General features: G+C 38.9%; 3 protein-coding genes across 6 annotated transcripts in view; 2 read left to right on the top strand and 1 right to left on the bottom strand.

The window, feature by feature from the left end:
* Window positions 1-718: 718 nt before the first annotated feature.
* Window positions 719-4,201, top strand: LOC118404594 (histone-lysine N-methyltransferase SETD7-like). Its single transcript, XM_035803793.1, has 3 exons — window positions 719-848; window positions 2,341-3,012; window positions 3,474-4,201. The coding sequence occupies exons 2-3, from the start codon at window positions 2,343-2,345 to the stop codon at window positions 3,893-3,895; spliced, it is 1,092 nt and encodes a 363-aa protein (XP_035659686.1). The 5' UTR covers window positions 719-848; window positions 2,341-2,342; the 3' UTR covers window positions 3,896-4,201.
* A 2,359-nt stretch (window positions 4,202-6,560) lies between these two features.
* Window positions 6,561-11,433, bottom strand: LOC118404595. Of its 4 annotated transcripts, none has more exons than XM_035803795.1 (7): window positions 11,263-11,432; window positions 9,722-9,898; window positions 9,168-9,287; window positions 8,636-8,743; window positions 8,266-8,349; window positions 7,622-7,804; window positions 6,561-7,146 (listed from the first exon to the last, which is right to left on the bottom strand). In XM_035803795.1, exons 1-7 carry the CDS (start codon window positions 11,318-11,320, stop codon window positions 7,088-7,090), a joined length of 789 nt encoding a protein of 262 aa, XP_035659688.1. In that variant the 5' UTR covers window positions 11,321-11,432; the 3' UTR covers window positions 6,561-7,087. The 4 variants fall into 4 exon arrangements, with proteins under 4 accessions (XP_035659688.1, XP_035659689.1, XP_035659687.1 ...); XM_035803796.1 differs by having other exon boundaries at window positions 9,168-9,290; window positions 9,722-9,895; XM_035803794.1 differs by having other exon boundaries at window positions 9,168-9,290; window positions 11,263-11,431.
* A 2,742-nt stretch (window positions 11,434-14,175) lies between these two features.
* Window positions 14,176-16,043, top strand: part of LOC118404931 (aggrecan core protein-like) — a 10,329-nt gene continuing 8,461 nt past the window's right edge. Inside the window, exon 1 of the mRNA XM_035804316.1 lies at window positions 14,176-14,432. Within this exon, the coding sequence (XP_035660209.1) occupies window positions 14,339-14,432 (94 nt within the window). The 5' untranslated portion in view covers window positions 14,176-14,338. The remainder of the gene's footprint in view (window positions 14,433-16,043) is intronic.

Genomic DNA, 16,043 nt, shown 5'->3' with positions numbered 1-16,043 from the left:
TTAATGTGAGCCATGAAGGATAAGACGCACTGGAAAAACTTCCTCACCGAAACATTTTTCTAATGTAGGATGATGATGTATTACAAATTGTGCCCTTGCCTAAATAAGGTTACTGCTGTTTGAGGTTTCGTATTGAATGAAATAAAACCAATTTTTGAGTCGTGTGCTTGCATATGTTCTTGTATGTTTTTACTTAAAAATATATGCTTTCTTTACCACTATTTTCCAGCGGGGATAGTTCGACACCAGGTAGTATCTGAAACGGGCGGTTATTACTAAAAAGTAGAAGGTTAGTCGTGACAGGAGGAAAGCACAACAGCTGTCATCCCCCATTTGCAAATAATAATAGGACCAATTGAATTAATACTGTAACATTTTACAGACTACTATTAACGTGTGTCAGTTTGTATCGATGCAATAAATAAAAGTCTGTTGTTAAATGAATACCTTTCTCCATACCAACGAGGTTATACAATACCTAAAGGATTAGTGTACACTAGTATTTGCGTTGTTCAATCTTTACGTATGAATTCAAAGACCTTTTTTGTGTCCAGAAAGTTGTTTTTATTGCTTCTCAAAGTTACAGTCCAAGATTTCCATACAAATACACATGCTGGCTCTCTCCAAACCATAACTTATGAAATTCGTTTACACTTTTCCGATCTCGGGAAATGCTTAGAATTTGCCTGATGACCATCAACCCAGTGCTCACCAGGCAAATAACTGCGCGTGCTTCTATGGGGTCTTGAAATGACCTTTAACCCTTCCATCATGGCTGCCGTGCAGAAGCAGGAGTGAGGATTTCTCACAATTTTCGTCCTTTCTTACCTTAAAGCTGGCGCAAGCGGGTAAGTAAATACAAATTATGATAATATATCTAGTATTCTATACAGAAATGTCGATAGTTTCTATCTGACAAGCTGTTGAAGGACTAAGAAGTACATGACGACTGAGATATGTTGGGGCCCTACCCTACTCAGCTGTTAGGGAAAGTTCACTAGTGGTTCACGGGTGCGTTCTTTGGCTGCAGCCATATTGCAAAATACTGCTTCTGATTGTTAAAACAACATGGATTGATAAGAATTATCACTTTTGCACACTCCAGGATTGTAGTAGCTTTAATATTAATCTACCATTGCTTTCAAAGAGACATACTTATACCAATAGTTAGTGAATCTCCCCTTTTTCAGATAGCAATGCACCTGTTACACTTGTGGTTGTCTCTTATCTTCCATATATGGATATGTGAATAACAGCTGATGTTTGTCGATTGACAACGACTAATGCTGTACAGTCAAAATTTTTGGCAAGTCCAATTGAAACTAACAACAAAACGTCACATTCAATATTTTACCCTGTGTGGTGAGATACATTGTGGGTTTGTTTTTTTTGTGGCTATTGATGTATCAATGCAAGGAGGAATGCTTTTTCCCTCCTTTGGCACCTGTTCATATATTGTTTATTGCATTATTCATTATGTGTTGACTTGATAATGCAGACAGACAGACAAACAAACAAACAAGGTGTAACCTCCCAAAATGATTGATAAAGAAGTTTATTTGCAAGTTCATGCCCGAAGGCTAATTGCAAGTGCATGGTATAAACATAGTAGATATACTAGTGACAATGAACAGTTATAAACAATATTCTACTCTAATACTAGTGTTGGCTATTTCTAAACAGGTTGGGTTTGACTTCTTTTTTGGAAGCAGAGGGAGACAAAAAGTCCTACCTTTTCTTCTTTGTGGGTTCAAGTCAGGGGCCCACATACAACTTTGCCACATAACCCATATTGCATCTCGCTCATGGCTCCAGCACAGTCTGAATGACGGACATGAGATCAAGAGGTGATAGATGCGATTCCAAACATTCCTGGCCAGATGTTGTATCATAGGGGAAGATACTTAAAATGACTTTCCTCCCGCCACACAGGAGCAAAAAAAATTGGTACATTACACAATGAATTGCTTGGGGAGGTACATGTAAATCATGGTCTTGGAAATAACGGGATGTGCTCTGCCTTCCAATGCTGTGCCCAATAGATACAGTGGATAACAAACAAATGCCCCTACAGCCTTAAAAAAAAAGGCTATGACAGTACATTTACCTTCCTTCCTTAAGTTAAAGGTTTATCATGCAAAGCACCAGTACAAGGCTAGGGTAGCACAATACCCACAGTGGATAGCAAACCAATGCCCCTATATGGCTATGACACTACCTTTGCCTTCCTTTACCGTTGCAAAGCATGCTTCACATTAAGCACCTGTCAAGTACTAGTGCAGCACGTGATAACCATAACCTACAAATGTACAACAGACTGTATTCTATGTCTGTCCCCAGCCATGGAGAGTGATGAAGAAGAAGAGTACACGCTACAGGGTCCGGTGGACGACGAAGGTTTCCCTCACGGGCACTGCACGCTCGCCTACACGTCCGGCGACAAGTTCGAAGGTCACTTTGACCACGGCGCCAAATCTGGCAAGGGGTGCTTCCATTTTTACGACGGCAGCAAGCTAGAGGGGGGTTTTGACGGGGGGTTGTTGCAGGGGAAGGGGCTTTATACGTACGAGGACGGTAGCGTGCTGAAGGGGGTTTACATCGACGGCGAGTTAAACGGGCCTGCGGAAGAGTTCAACAGCGAAGGACAGTTGACGTTTAGGGGACAGTACAGTGACGGCGTGAGGTGTGGGTTCTGTTGGATCTACTCGGCAGATGGAGGCTGCATCTGCGGAGATGTTAACGACGAAGGAGAAATGAGCGGGAAAAATATCGCATACATCTACCCGGATATGAAGCTCGCTCTGATTGGTTCGTTCGTAGATGGGGAGATGGTGAAGGGTAAGCTGGCGGAAGTGGTCGGGATTAGTCAAGACAGGCCGCAGTTTAAGATGGTGTCAGACGGCGGGATCTTTAAGTGCGACGTGTCCACAGGCGACGGTATATCCTCCGACCCGCAGCTACCAGATCCATATGAACAACAAATGGTTTATGTTGGAGCATCTACAATACAAGGTAGGTAAACAATAGCATTTGTAGTAAGAATTTTTTTCTGTATGATGGTCCTCAAAACACCTGTTACTGAAACCCCTTTTTTCATTTAGTTTTGACATGCATATTTACTAGTAGTTGTTTTTTTCCAGCATTTGTATGGTGGACTGGAAGGTTTATACTTCAATACCTCAAGAAATATATCAACTATTATAAAAACAAGATGTGTTGGATCAAAGTACTATTGAGATATGCAGGTAGCAAGCAGAATGGATGAACAAGTGAATGAATGAATGAATTGATAAATGAATTAATGGTTTATCAGATTTTTATGATCAGGTAAAAAAAAGCAGATTGCAGCCACAGGCTGAATTGCATAATTTTTACAGATCACGGATCAATGGGTACAAGTGGAGTTAGTCCCACAATGTTTCTATTAAGTGAACAAAATAGCTACATAATGTCCACATTTATTTTCAATGCAGGTGCTTCAGAGGGCCTCTTTATGAAAGTGCCAGTCAAGGAGGACAAAGTGGTGGCGTTCTACAACGGGCTGCGTCTGACGCACGCCGAGGTGGACGCTCGCGACTGGGCCAAGAACGGCAACACCATCTCTCTGGACGAGGAAATCGTGATCGACGTCCCTCCGCCGTTCGACGACACGAAACATTACCGCGCTTCCCTCGGACACAAAGTCAACCACTCGTTCTGTCCGAATTCCAAGTACGATCTTTTCCAGCACCCAAGGTTCGGGTTCATCAAATGTATCCGAACCATCAAGCCTGTCTCCGCGGATGAAGAGTTGACCGTAGAGTACGGTTACGATCATCACGGATGTGGCGCGGATAATCCGGATGCGCCCGAGTGGTATAAGGAACAAATGAAATCCCTCAAAGGGAAAAATTGATAAAGTTCAGATCAGGATTATGGCTGACATCTGTTATTATTCCGTCATTTGACAGACAAGGATATTAGCCTGGTATCCAACTTATTATAGTTGCTGAGTCTTTTTACCTCTCAAGCAGTCTTCTCAAGCATAGACAAAAAGACTCTGCATCTATAATAGGTTTGGATAGAAAGGCTACAAAAAGTGACAAACATGACACTCTGTCATTTTCACTGTGTAATATGGTGAATACCATAAATCTCGATACTTTTGCAGCTGGGATTTTGTTTTACAATTATTGCAGTGACCTTCCCAACACTCAAGTAATTACTATGTACTGCACTAGTGTCAAGTAGTGAACTGTTTCAGCTGCAAATTTGAAACAATCAAAAATTTCCTTTTCTCTTCTACTTCAAAATTAAACTGCTGCAAAAGTAACTGGATTTACAGCATAAAAAGAAGTTTAGAATCATGTTAAAACATACCAGATGAGAATGAGTTGCCAACATGACAAAAATTAAAAGCTATGAAAAAGCTTGCTTAAAACTGAATAACAGTGTTTTTGAAGATTTGAAGAATTTGAAAGGCATTGAAAATTTGGATGAGTTAGATATTTCCTTTCATATGATAGCTTCAATTCTGCCATTACTACTGTAGTTTTAGGACATGAAATAAACTATATCATACAAAGCATGAAGTTGAATACATTTTACACGTTCTTAGTTTGATTTTTTAAAAACATATTAAGTGATCAGTGGTAGTGCAATAATGCGCAACTAAAAACATATGTTGCAAACATGTAACATGTTATACTTATAAAGTGCTTTAAATGTTCTAGGATATGTAATAAAAAAGATGTGTTGCTCCATACTTTAAGTTGGAACATTGAAGCTAGGTTGCTAACTGAAGAACTGAAACTTTTAATTTTGCTAAACAGCTATGGTTTTATAAAAGTCATCAAAATTCATGTACACAATCAGGTGAAAGGAGCAATATTTTCATAAATGGAAATGCATTTCTAGAAGAAATAATCAAAGCAAAGGTCTTTTGTTTTGGAAATAATGGTTGACTTAACCATTTTGAGGAAAATACACTAATTAGTGTGCATGACAAAATAGAGTGACTATCTTTAGCTTATCGTTAAGATATAGCTAATTTGCATGTATCATTCATGATATTTATCTAATAGTTAAATGATAACCTCATTGGTTATGATCCAGCATTTGTGCAATGAGTATCATGACCAGTTTTGTGGATGGTAACCTAGAAATGGTACCAAAATTCCCCTGCCAACATCAGACATTGTTGGTTGGGAAATTTTGGTACTCTTGTTTTCTGGTATGCTGACGTAGTCAGTGCCAGTGTTCAACTTTTAAATGCATGATCATGATCAGTATGATATCAATGTATGATATCACTGTTAGGAATGATAGATAAGCTTGCTGATAATGCATAATGATTCATTGAAATATCTCTGATGTAATAAAAAAGTTTCTGATCTTTTTGTCTACCAAAACTAGAGTCATGGGGAAAGTCAGGGTCACGATGTGTTGACAATTATGAAGAATGTTTAGAACAGTTTTAAGCATTGCTCAGTTGTCTTGAAACCATTGCAATCCTCCTGCTTTGCTTAGTGCCTTACCAGTGACAAGGTCTTTAAAGAAATTAGAAATAATATTTTGAATCATTGCATACCTTTAGTGACTGCTTATTTATTTTGATATAATGTGTTGATATTCAAGTAAACTCTGTTACTTTTGTTTATGTATTGTCTGTAACTAACAATATGTTATTGCATGCCTGCAAAATCCTTTAGGTTGCTACCTTGCCTGTTGACATTGATGCAGCATATTTTCATGGATGCAACGTATTTTGTCATCATGATTGCACTGTCAAAGAATGATAAAAATGATTGTTACCAACTTTCATTGTTTGTGTAATGCTTTGTGAAATAGCTGAATGATATTGTGTTGATGTTGACAAATAGCGATATATTATACACAAGAAGTGTTTTGATCATTTTAGATGATAATGTATTACAAGATTCGGTGTTTCAGGATTTTGTAAAAATATCCTCTGATCATTACCAAGGCTGGGGATGGTACAGAATAGTACAGGGTAGGGGATGGTCCTTCAGCATTAAGGCTGGGGATGGTACAGGATAGTACAGGGTTGGGATTGTACATCAGCACCAAGGCTGGATATGGTACAGGATAGTACGGGGTTGGGGTGGTACAGCAGCACCAAGGCTGGGGATGGTACAGGAGCACCAAGGCTGGGGATGGTACAGGATTGGGGGAGGTACATCAACACCAAGGCTAGGGATGGTACAGGATAGTACAGGGGGTACTTCAGCACTAAGGCTGGGGATGGTACAGGATAGTACAGGGGGGGGTACTTCAGCGCCAAGGCTGGGGATGGTACAGGATAGAAGCGGATGGTGCAGGATAGAAAAGGGTCAAATGAATGGACACTAGTGCAAGTCCTTTAACGGATAATGCATTGTTTTTTTTGCCTGGCGTATGTTACGCATTGAACTAAGGGTTAAGACAGGAACGTCATTTTCTGCACAATCGATTATCAGATTATAGTCCAAAGGCCTACACAAGTCATACACGTGAGCTTGGCACCAGACAAAAGTATAGTATCACGCACCTTTAAAACCATTTACAAACTTGAACAAAAGTCACTTGAAAATAAAAGCCAACTGGATGTATGTTTTGAAATCCAGTTGTTTGACTTATTTATGTGAATAGGACGGCTTCTCAGGATGTCAAATACTTCGGGTACACCATATAAAATAATTTCTGCACCTGTGACAAGGTGCTTAGCCTACGTGTACATGTATGCCATCTAACATGTCATTTGAAAACTGCAGCTTTTCTTTCATGCACCTGTTTAACAACATCTGCATACTCACTGTGGTTGCACCAAGAAGTAATTACTCTTTGGAACAGTTATTACTTGGATATATAGCTAGTATCCATAGACATTGTAAGCATTGCATAATAAAAAAAAGGATATCAGCTTCGTATCTCTACTATTAGCCCTAGATTATTAGCTAATCATAATTTATAAATGCTTCATAAACAGTTCAACAATCACTTTCGAAGTTGGGACTTGCACCATGTCCAACAAATGGTTTTAACTTAATCCACATTGTGTGAAGTCCATTTTAGTGTTAAGTCGTTGATGTTACTGTTGTTCTTTTGATCAGGCGCCCTCCTCTTGTTTTTGATGTTCAGAAGCGTCTCGTTTCTCACTCCGTTTGTCTGGGAAAAAAACAGAAAATGTTCAAGTTAGGCAATGTCAGAATATCTTAGTATGAAATTTCATCCGTGTTAACTTAACTATTTATAAAACTGCATCATGAACAAAGAACAAAACTTTATCAAACCAACACTATAATGAATTAGATCTAATACCATGAACGTTATATTTGGTTGAACTACGTCAACATTACTAATTCAATGCATTAATGCACCATGATTTAATGTGTGAATTTTATAAAGTTCATCAAATCATGTGGTAAAGGACAATCTCATAACATTTAATACTTGTATTGTTAGTATTATAGACTTGATATGGAACAAAGACTTCGTTATAACATCTTACTATAAACCTTATAACGTATGTGGTGTCTAACAAGATATGAACTGACCATGACGTATATCGTTAGTCAGTCTAACGTACAATAACTTTCAAGCTGTACAATTCCAGAATATGGTAATGTGGAAAGCATCTTACCTCTTTCTGCAGTGCCAGTATGTTCATCTGAAGTTGACGCAGTGTCTCTTCTAGTTAGCCTTCCCAGGACAACGCTGGGTAGAACGGACTTTCCCTCCTCCATTTGCGTGTCCTTCAAGGTAGCAGGCTCGGCCCCAACCTGTATCGTCATGGGCCCACTTGGTAGATTGGCGTGATACTCATCTATGAAAACAAATAGTTTTGTCGGCTGATAAAGTTCTTTATGCATAACGAAACAGTCAGTAATACGTAGCCAGCGTTTCAGTAACCATCTGCCGCCTTCCTCGTGGTACTGACTGGTTCTACGTTTCACTGCAGCTACGTAGGTGGCGCTGCAAAGGGAACGATGCAGTCCCTAACGTGACTATGTTTGTATCCCCTTCATCATGATTCATGGCCAATATAGACTTTTATTCAATTTTGAATCATGAAAAGATGAGAAAGCAGACCATTTAAAATTGAATATTTACTGTTGCTCTTTTCTGTGCAAAATAAAGATATCAAGCAACCCCTATTTTAAAAACACAGGATATCAACATCATAAAAGATGTACCTATTCTGTTAACACTCTACATTTCTGTTATTTCCAAAATAAGCCAGTTCAAATTTCAGATAGACCATCAGCAATATAAGTAGTTGTGTACCTTTGCCTCCTGGAACGTCTATAGGCTGGGGTAGGTAGATGTTGATCATGTTGTTGATGATGTGGATTTTCCCTTCTTTGATATCTGTAAGGTTAAGATAAGATGGCAAGTTAGTAAAATCATAAAGTTATAGCATGAACAGTATATATGCCAACACATGATAAAGTTTCCCGTGCTGTGCAGTCACTACGGATGGTAATTACGGTTGGTATGTTTTAGAAATTCTTAATTGAAAATTGATAGTACGTAAAAAGATTATGTAAAAGTGTCCATTTTTTCTACAGAACACCGGTGATATACCATGCATAAGACGAATTTGTCAACTGGCATTTACAATCAACTAAAACCTTTCGTAAAGAACAGTACGTACATTTGTCCCACAGCCGTTTGGGAATGTATATCTCGTTGTTGATGACGTTAATAGGTTTATCATTTACTGCTGAGTCATCTTCCTGGCCAGTGATGACCACTCCTCGCACTGGAAAAGGAAAAAAAAATATCGTAATTAATATCATAATATCACATTATACTTATCAAATTTCTTAGATAAGCTCATTCTTATTGGTAGGTAACAAAAGCAAACTTTCATCTTGCTTTTCAACATATAATTCTGTAAATTTTGTTTATCTTTGTCCAACTTCTTCTTCAGGAATTCTAACCTATCCACATGCAACACGTGACCTATCAGGTGACTAACGATAAGGTCACGTGACAATAGTGAGTGGGTCATTATAACTGACGAAGAGTGTAGACTTGGATGACAATTTGGTAAGTCTACATCACTTAAAGTTTCAAAAAGTAGTCTAGTGTTTCAACTTTGTTTCATAATCATATTCACATAAAAAAAATATTTCCAGCAGCAACAACAATTGTATTAATAACACAGAAAAATGTTACAGTACCTTCTTGTTTTCTGGTATTTTTGTCTGCGTTGTTGTTCTTGCCAGCTATGTCGAATCCCCTTGCTCGGAGAAGATCGTAAATATCGTCTGATTCTGATGCTTCTTCTCTACTCTGGACAGCTGCTGTTAAATGAAGGTTCAAGTATTAAATGTCAAAGGTTATGATATCATAAATGACTTTTCTAATGACACACGGGGTGGCAAATCTCGCCTTCTTTTGGGTCAGGGATATATGACTATTATGGTCTAGTTATGTTTTTATAAGGCAACTACACAAGTTACGATAAGAATACCATCAGACGAGTACAAGATGATATGAGTGATTTTGCATACGAAATACGTGTGGTTCGCTCACTCGGTGGTTTATTCTTTGGTTATGGGAACTGATTATGCAATATGACTCAGTATACACCCAATGGCGGGTCATCAACCTATTTCAATATATCCATGCTTATTGAAATATAATCATTATTACAAGTGAAGCTTGTAACTGTAATTCCCACTTTTTGTGTATTGTTCTAAATATGTTGTATCCAAAATTATGAAAACCTTACCTTCATCATTTTTATCATCAATTCGTTTCTGATTTGTTTCATCGATATCGTCAACATAGATGCCCATTTGCTGCAGAACGTCATGTACGTTGTCGCTTTCGTAATCTTCTTTGCGTATTTGTGGATTTTCTATGGCGTTAGCTCCGTATGTTGCTTCTTCCGTTTCACTGTTGTCTACTGTAAAACCAAGGTAGTGGTAGACAATATAACAGTACTCGGTTTGTAGAAAATTCTATTTCTAGTTTGTTACCTATGAAAAGTTTTGTCCTAAGTGCTTTTCGTGAAAAAACCGGTCAGGCTTTTTACCGGAAAACAGAGGAAAACACAGTTAAACACCGGAAAACACATGAAGGAGTGTATAATCTACTGAAATACAGTATGTTTTGATGAGTAAACATGACAGGTCGCTATGTTTTGCCACAGAATAATCTACATATGGTCCTGGAATGAAGAAATCGTCAGAAAATGCTTGAGACTACGGGCCAGACCGCCATTTTTATCATTGAAGTATGATAATACTACAATTCTCTCACTCATCATCGCCGCCTATCAGACTTCGCTGAGGCGGGCCGTCACTATAATTCTACACTAGCACTGTGGACCGAATATTGTGGTTGTTTCTATTTCTACGAGGTAACGTGATATCGTTTGCCACCGAAGCCATCAATCAAACAGACAAGTCAGTCAGACAACTAAGTTTTGAAAAATGCAAGCTACTAGTCCAAAAATCTCGCCATATATATTGTAAAACTATTGTGTTGAGTATTGGTCGTTTACTGAGTTATCATTTATGGCCGTAATAATGCAATTATCGCTCAATCCTGAGATTAGTATGTATATCTGTAGAATCATTTTGATATCAAGAAAGTTTACTGCTCACATATTGGTGTTGAAAAAAAAGGAGTTTTCTTATTCAGTTTTCAATCTAATTTTTTCGGGGGACCACAACTGTTTCCGAGTTCATTAGAATGTCAGCAAATAAATAGGGAAAATCTTAGACGCTGAACAAAAACATAATAATATAAGAAACAAAGAGCAAGACAATCGTCGAGGACGTGGCGTAAACTATTTCAAGGGACATCACATATATATATATCTTTGCAATGTTCCACCGTATAGAGGCTTGACAGCAACTGTACATGTATTGCTAACATAACCAAATTCATTGAAGGTAGCAAACTATAGATTGAACACTGTTATTTCCAATAAGTTATCTTTCGACAATAACAATGCAGAAATGGCTACATAAAGAAATAACTCATATACTACATATGGCTATGCAAATACTACAAACAAAATCAAACAAAAAGACACACAAAAAGGACTGAAATTCGTAAAAGTCTTCAAACGGTAACGTGTTACAGACTTGAATCTGAAGAAAAAACACTGAAACACATGATAGCTTCACAATATTACGTGTTTAAAGTAACAGTTGCGCTAACCCCATGTTGTCATTTTGCACTTGTTCTGCTTCGTTAAGCATTTATGTCAGTCAATTCATTCGCAGCTTTTATACAGATAAAAGTTATAAAGAGACTTACCTCTTCCTGTGATGCACTGAAGCATCAGCAGCATCATAGCTACCCTCAAAAGAGTCATTTTAGCCAAAGATTTATCCTAACTACATTTCTGATGTCCGAAAACCAGCCAGATGTCCTAAGAAGTGGAGAACAGTACACGCCCTGTAATCTTTTGTCTCGCAATAGTTTGGATGGACCGGATGGACAGGCTCCCAGTTGTCTTCATTTCCCATGATGCATCTTGTAATGGGGGAGGGGGGGGGTGGTGAAAAATGTCCGCTCATAAAGAACCAACCGTCATATTATCTTAAAAATAGTAGTGAGCGTTTCCCACGGTTAAATAATTAGTATAGTCAATTCAGTTTTACATACCTCATATGATATACTATGGAATCGCTGATTAAAATCTGATTATTGTTACCATGTTTTTGCATGTAAACAATATTTTTTTAGTGTAAAACTTACTTCAATGAAAATCGAATGTCTTCGGCTCAACATGCTAATACTCTAATACTCTAATCATTTTGAAATGAGTTGCAGAGAAAGCCTCACGTTGGTTGTGGTTCCGTAGGGGGGAACCGTGGAAGCCACACGGACACAGATCGGAATGATCAACCTCGGCTGGGTGGCCCGAGCGAGGGTGTATGGTGATTAAAGACCCGAAACACCCAATGACCCCGGGTTCATCACTGATGATGTGTCCCTGTTCGCACTACCAGAGTGTATTCTAGAGAATCATTACATATATCATATAAGGCGACTAACGGAATTAAGCACTCCCCCCCCCCCACACACACACACACCTACTCCCACACACCATGTATAAAATCCTCTAGATATACTCTATTCAACGCACCACAAAGCTAACGATTTATCACATTGCATGGCAAGTTCGCAGCAGTTCAATAGCATGGTAAAATATAAGAATTACGTACAAGACACAGCAACAACTTTCAGCGTTAATTTGATTCTAGACAGACTGGACACACGCGGTGCGGTGAAAGTAAACTCGAGCCAGTTTAGCTCACTAAATAGGTAATCTTCCACTAGTCGTGACAGAGAAGACAGATGCTTTGTACAGTATTTACAGGTTCATTGTGCCGGGGAAATTCCCTAGCGCTTTACGACAAGCATAGTGAACAGTGGACCACGGCTTAATGCCCCGTCCTAATACCCCCCTCACATTATGATTAGGCGCGATTCGATCGGACGACGAGTCTGCGAGCTCTAATTTACGAGGAGGCATGACCCTGCTGCCGACGAAGAAATGGCAGAGTTCCCCCTTCAGGGTCATGATTCCTCGTAATTTAGAGCTCACAGACTCGTCGTCCGATCGAACCGCGCCTAATGTGAGGGGGGTATTACAAGATTCTTTACAGAATACAGAAGTTTTAACTGCTCAGAATAAAAGATAAAGGCAATTGCAGTTCCTAAGCAAATCGCTGGGAGGTGTGACAATATCGGATCTGTCCTCTGCATTCCTTATACCAACCACACAGATGGCAAATATATTGAGTTATCCACAATTCTTTATAAGTCCGTTGATCAAAGAAATTACGGAAACAAGTGTTAAAGGTGGTAAAGGGAATGTCTCTCTATCGATCAACGGTAGACGGACATACGTCATATAATGTAAGAAAAGCTGATCTACATTCACACTAGCCTAGAAACGAAACGGAAGTTGTTGCCATGTTGGCATTGAAAACTGGACGGAAGTAGACATACGCACTTTTCTTTTGTTTTGATAACAAGATAAGTGTATGTTCGGACTAAATGATTCACACATTTGCCCAATTCATGGGAAACGGGGAGCAGAGAAGACTGAGGAATTGGGCATTGGTCTTTCGCTCCAAAACTGTTCTCTCTTGATAACAAAACGTCTGTGTAAATTACACGTACAACTACTTTTAAGCACACTTGTATCATTATCAGGTATCCTTGTGTTTGAGAACTGTGCAAAATCAAGCTGCACAAAGTTTGTTTGTAGTTTCTGACACCATCGCAAAATTGATGCTTCTGATGTTAAACTGTGCACTGGAAGGTTTCCTGGGGTAGATCTATTATTTAACAAAACTCCATGCAATTCTAACTCAAGAAATGGTACGAAAATCTACTTCGCTGTGTTGTGCTGATGTTACAAAATGGGCCTTTCAACTGAGCTAAATTCAGTATTTAGTATAAATGAACTGCCATGGTCACAGGATAGAGGAACATTGACAGTTTATTGCCTTGGTTAAACATTTTTCAAAACATGTCACGTCATCACCACATATTAAAGTAGAATTGTGACAAAATGACCAACATTTAGAACGTCTGAACTCTAACAAAAAGAAGATAGATAATCATTGATATAAATTAAAAGCATACAAAATAGTAACCCACAAATATATATAATTCTACAACTGAATGTCTTTAGAAAAGGGAACAAACTCTTTCAAAATTTGCATTTAGAACACAAACCACTAGCACATGGTGTTATCGGTACATGTACATGTTACATGTACATATTGTATTGTACTGTTATCTTATGCTAAGGATTTAACCCCAATGTACATATATTGTATTGTTATCTTATGGTAAAGATTTAACCCTAATCGACTACCGCTAGCTGTAAGAGGAACTATATAAAAATATACCCCACTACATAAACAGCGCTAGCAAGGAAAGTTATCACCCTATGTGATACTAGGCACTACAATGTGTACAACAACAACGGCAACAACAACAACAAACATTTTACAGTAAATTATCAAGAGGAAACAAAGTTGAAAATGATTTGAGCCTGAATCATAGCACACCGCCCCCACCACCCATGCCCCCCCACCCCCTTCCCGCTCTTTCTAATTCTAGGAACACCCCAGCAACACATGGTGACAAAAGATGGTGTCAAATTTGCTCAACGGGTCAGGTACTCCCAATCGGACGACAGGTGACGATTGGTAGTTAGGGCGTGGCACGCCCACATGTGACGTCACTATTTACCCAGAAAACGGCAGGTAACACCGCCACTGAGCAGTTCATTCGTTCCAACGTCGAGCGTAGCCGAAGGGCTAATTTCAAGGTGTTCAAGTCCTCAAGAAGTGCTCACAAACTTAAGATGTTCGTCCGAGACGGGCCAAGAAACGCACTTAGCCAGTGGACCTGTATGCTGGTGTTGCTGTTTGTATTTGGGGCGTACTACGGTGTAACAGGTACGTTCATACACTGTAACGTTTACTATTGTACCAGGGCATATGTAAATGTTGATTATACAAGCTTAGGCGTTACAAGTACTTGCGAGCTCTCACATTTGAAACCACCTTTATGTAGCATTTTAGTATTTTTCTAACCCTTGTAACTTGACATAGATGTGAAAGAAGTAAGGGTGACATTATATAAAGTGTTAGCCTATATTTTGCAACGTAATTACGTACATGACATGGTCCCTACGGACAACAGAGACATTCCTTTGGGGTTAACTACTTGTAAGGCACGTTTTTCGAGTAATCTGTCCAAGAATAGGGGCGATTATCCAGAAAATGGCACCCAATTTGCACAATCAGACATCTGTATCTTTTGGCTATGGGAAATTGCGTACCTGTTTAGAAATACCGCATTTGTTTGCAAACTTGTAGGGTCAAGAGACGACAAAGAACCTAGATCATGTTACACTGCTTTCTGCAACTGGTCAGACAACAAAACGCGCCTGCCCGATTTTAATAACCCATAATTTGACTCATAAACACTCTCAGGTAGATCATAAAGGTGTCATGTGGTGATTACAGGTGTCAATTGTTACCTTCGCTAAGGAGGTCATCTTTTTTCGTAGCGTTTGCATGTATGTACATGAACGTATGTCAGTGAACGGAATGCATAATTCAAGAAGCTATGGATGAATCTACGTAAAATTTGGTAAAGTATGTGTCTCAAGAATTTTTGTCTATCTGAGAAATGACTAGAGTCTGGACCTCCTGACGATTTATATTTGTACTGCAGCCGAATTTTATGTCAGGCTGTTTTTAGTTTTGTCCCGCACCTTTTTTTAGGTGAGAAATACGTGACCAAATCGACCACAGATTTTTAAGAATATAGTTAACTTGCTAGAACGGTGTTGAAATGTACTGAATTTGCGTTTTGAATATGTGTTGAACCCGTATAACAATATGTCGGCGTACATCTAACGCAGCAGTACGAAACATACTTTACGGACGCTGGTTTTATGACCTATCATCAAAACACTTATCACTATACTAGTCCTTAGTAAAGGTGTTTAGATGGAAGATGTAAAATCCGTAGGTAGTGTCACTGTACGGTAATAATCTGACCAGTTATGTCACTGAATTTCACCTTACAGCTCATGCGTATTTTCTTCTGAAACTGACCTACTTTGACGTTGTCTAAAAATTATATTATATGACATTATTATACAAAACGGCAAAGTTTGAGGGTTGAGGAGTTATAGGCTTTACCTATTATCTTGCTTGTGATTTTTGTAAAAAAAAAAGTAGAAACAAAGCACAATGCCCCCCCCCCCCCAAACCCCGACAAAAACACACATGTCAAGTTTGTTCATCTGATCCAGAGTTCAAGAACACTGTTCACCAATCAGCAACTGTGAAAGGTTGGGTTTTAGAGACTTACCAGAGCGGTAACAAGACTAGAATGTCTAGTTCTGTGGACACTTTCACACGTCCTTTGTTCCTCAAAACCCTAATTATATCACCTATAGACTAGTGCAGAGGTATGTGGAGAGAACAAATACCTCCCGTGTTAAAGTCTATCCAACTGGCTCCGTAGCTAAGCCCAGTGGTATGGCGGGATTG

Source organism: Branchiostoma floridae, chromosome 17, assembly GCF_000003815.2.
Source record: "Branchiostoma floridae strain S238N-H82 chromosome 17, Bfl_VNyyK, whole genome shotgun sequence".
Lineage (NCBI taxonomy): Eukaryota > Metazoa > Chordata > Leptocardii > Amphioxiformes > Branchiostomatidae > Branchiostoma > Branchiostoma floridae.
The sequence above is the reverse complement of the archived record's forward strand: the minus strand, read 5'-3'. Positions and strand labels throughout refer to the sequence as shown.

What these genes read in the sequence shown, in the direction of transcription:
- LOC118404594 (XM_035803793.1), top strand. Translation starts at nt 2,343, where the DNA reads ATGGAGAGTGATGAAGAAGAAGAGTACACGCTACAGGGTCCGGTGGAC. An exon ending in TGGAGCATCTACAATACAAG is followed by an intron (nt 3,013 to 3,473) that starts GTAGGTAAACAA and finishes TTTTCAATGCAG; the next exon opens with GTGCTTCAGAGGGCCTCTTT.
- LOC118404595 (XM_035803794.1), bottom strand. Translation starts at nt 11,320, where the DNA reads ATGACTCTTTTGAGGGTAGCTATGATGCTGCTGATGCTTCAGTGCATC. An exon ending in AAATACCAGAAAACAAGAAG is followed by an intron (nt 8,744 to 9,167) that starts GTACTGTAACAT and finishes TTCCTTTTCCAG; the next exon opens with TGCGAGGAGTGGTCATCACT. An exon ending in TACTGGCACTGCAGAAAGAG is followed by an intron (nt 7,147 to 7,621) that starts GTAAGATGCTTT and finishes TTTTTTTCCCAG; the next exon opens with ACAAACGGAGTGAGAAACGA.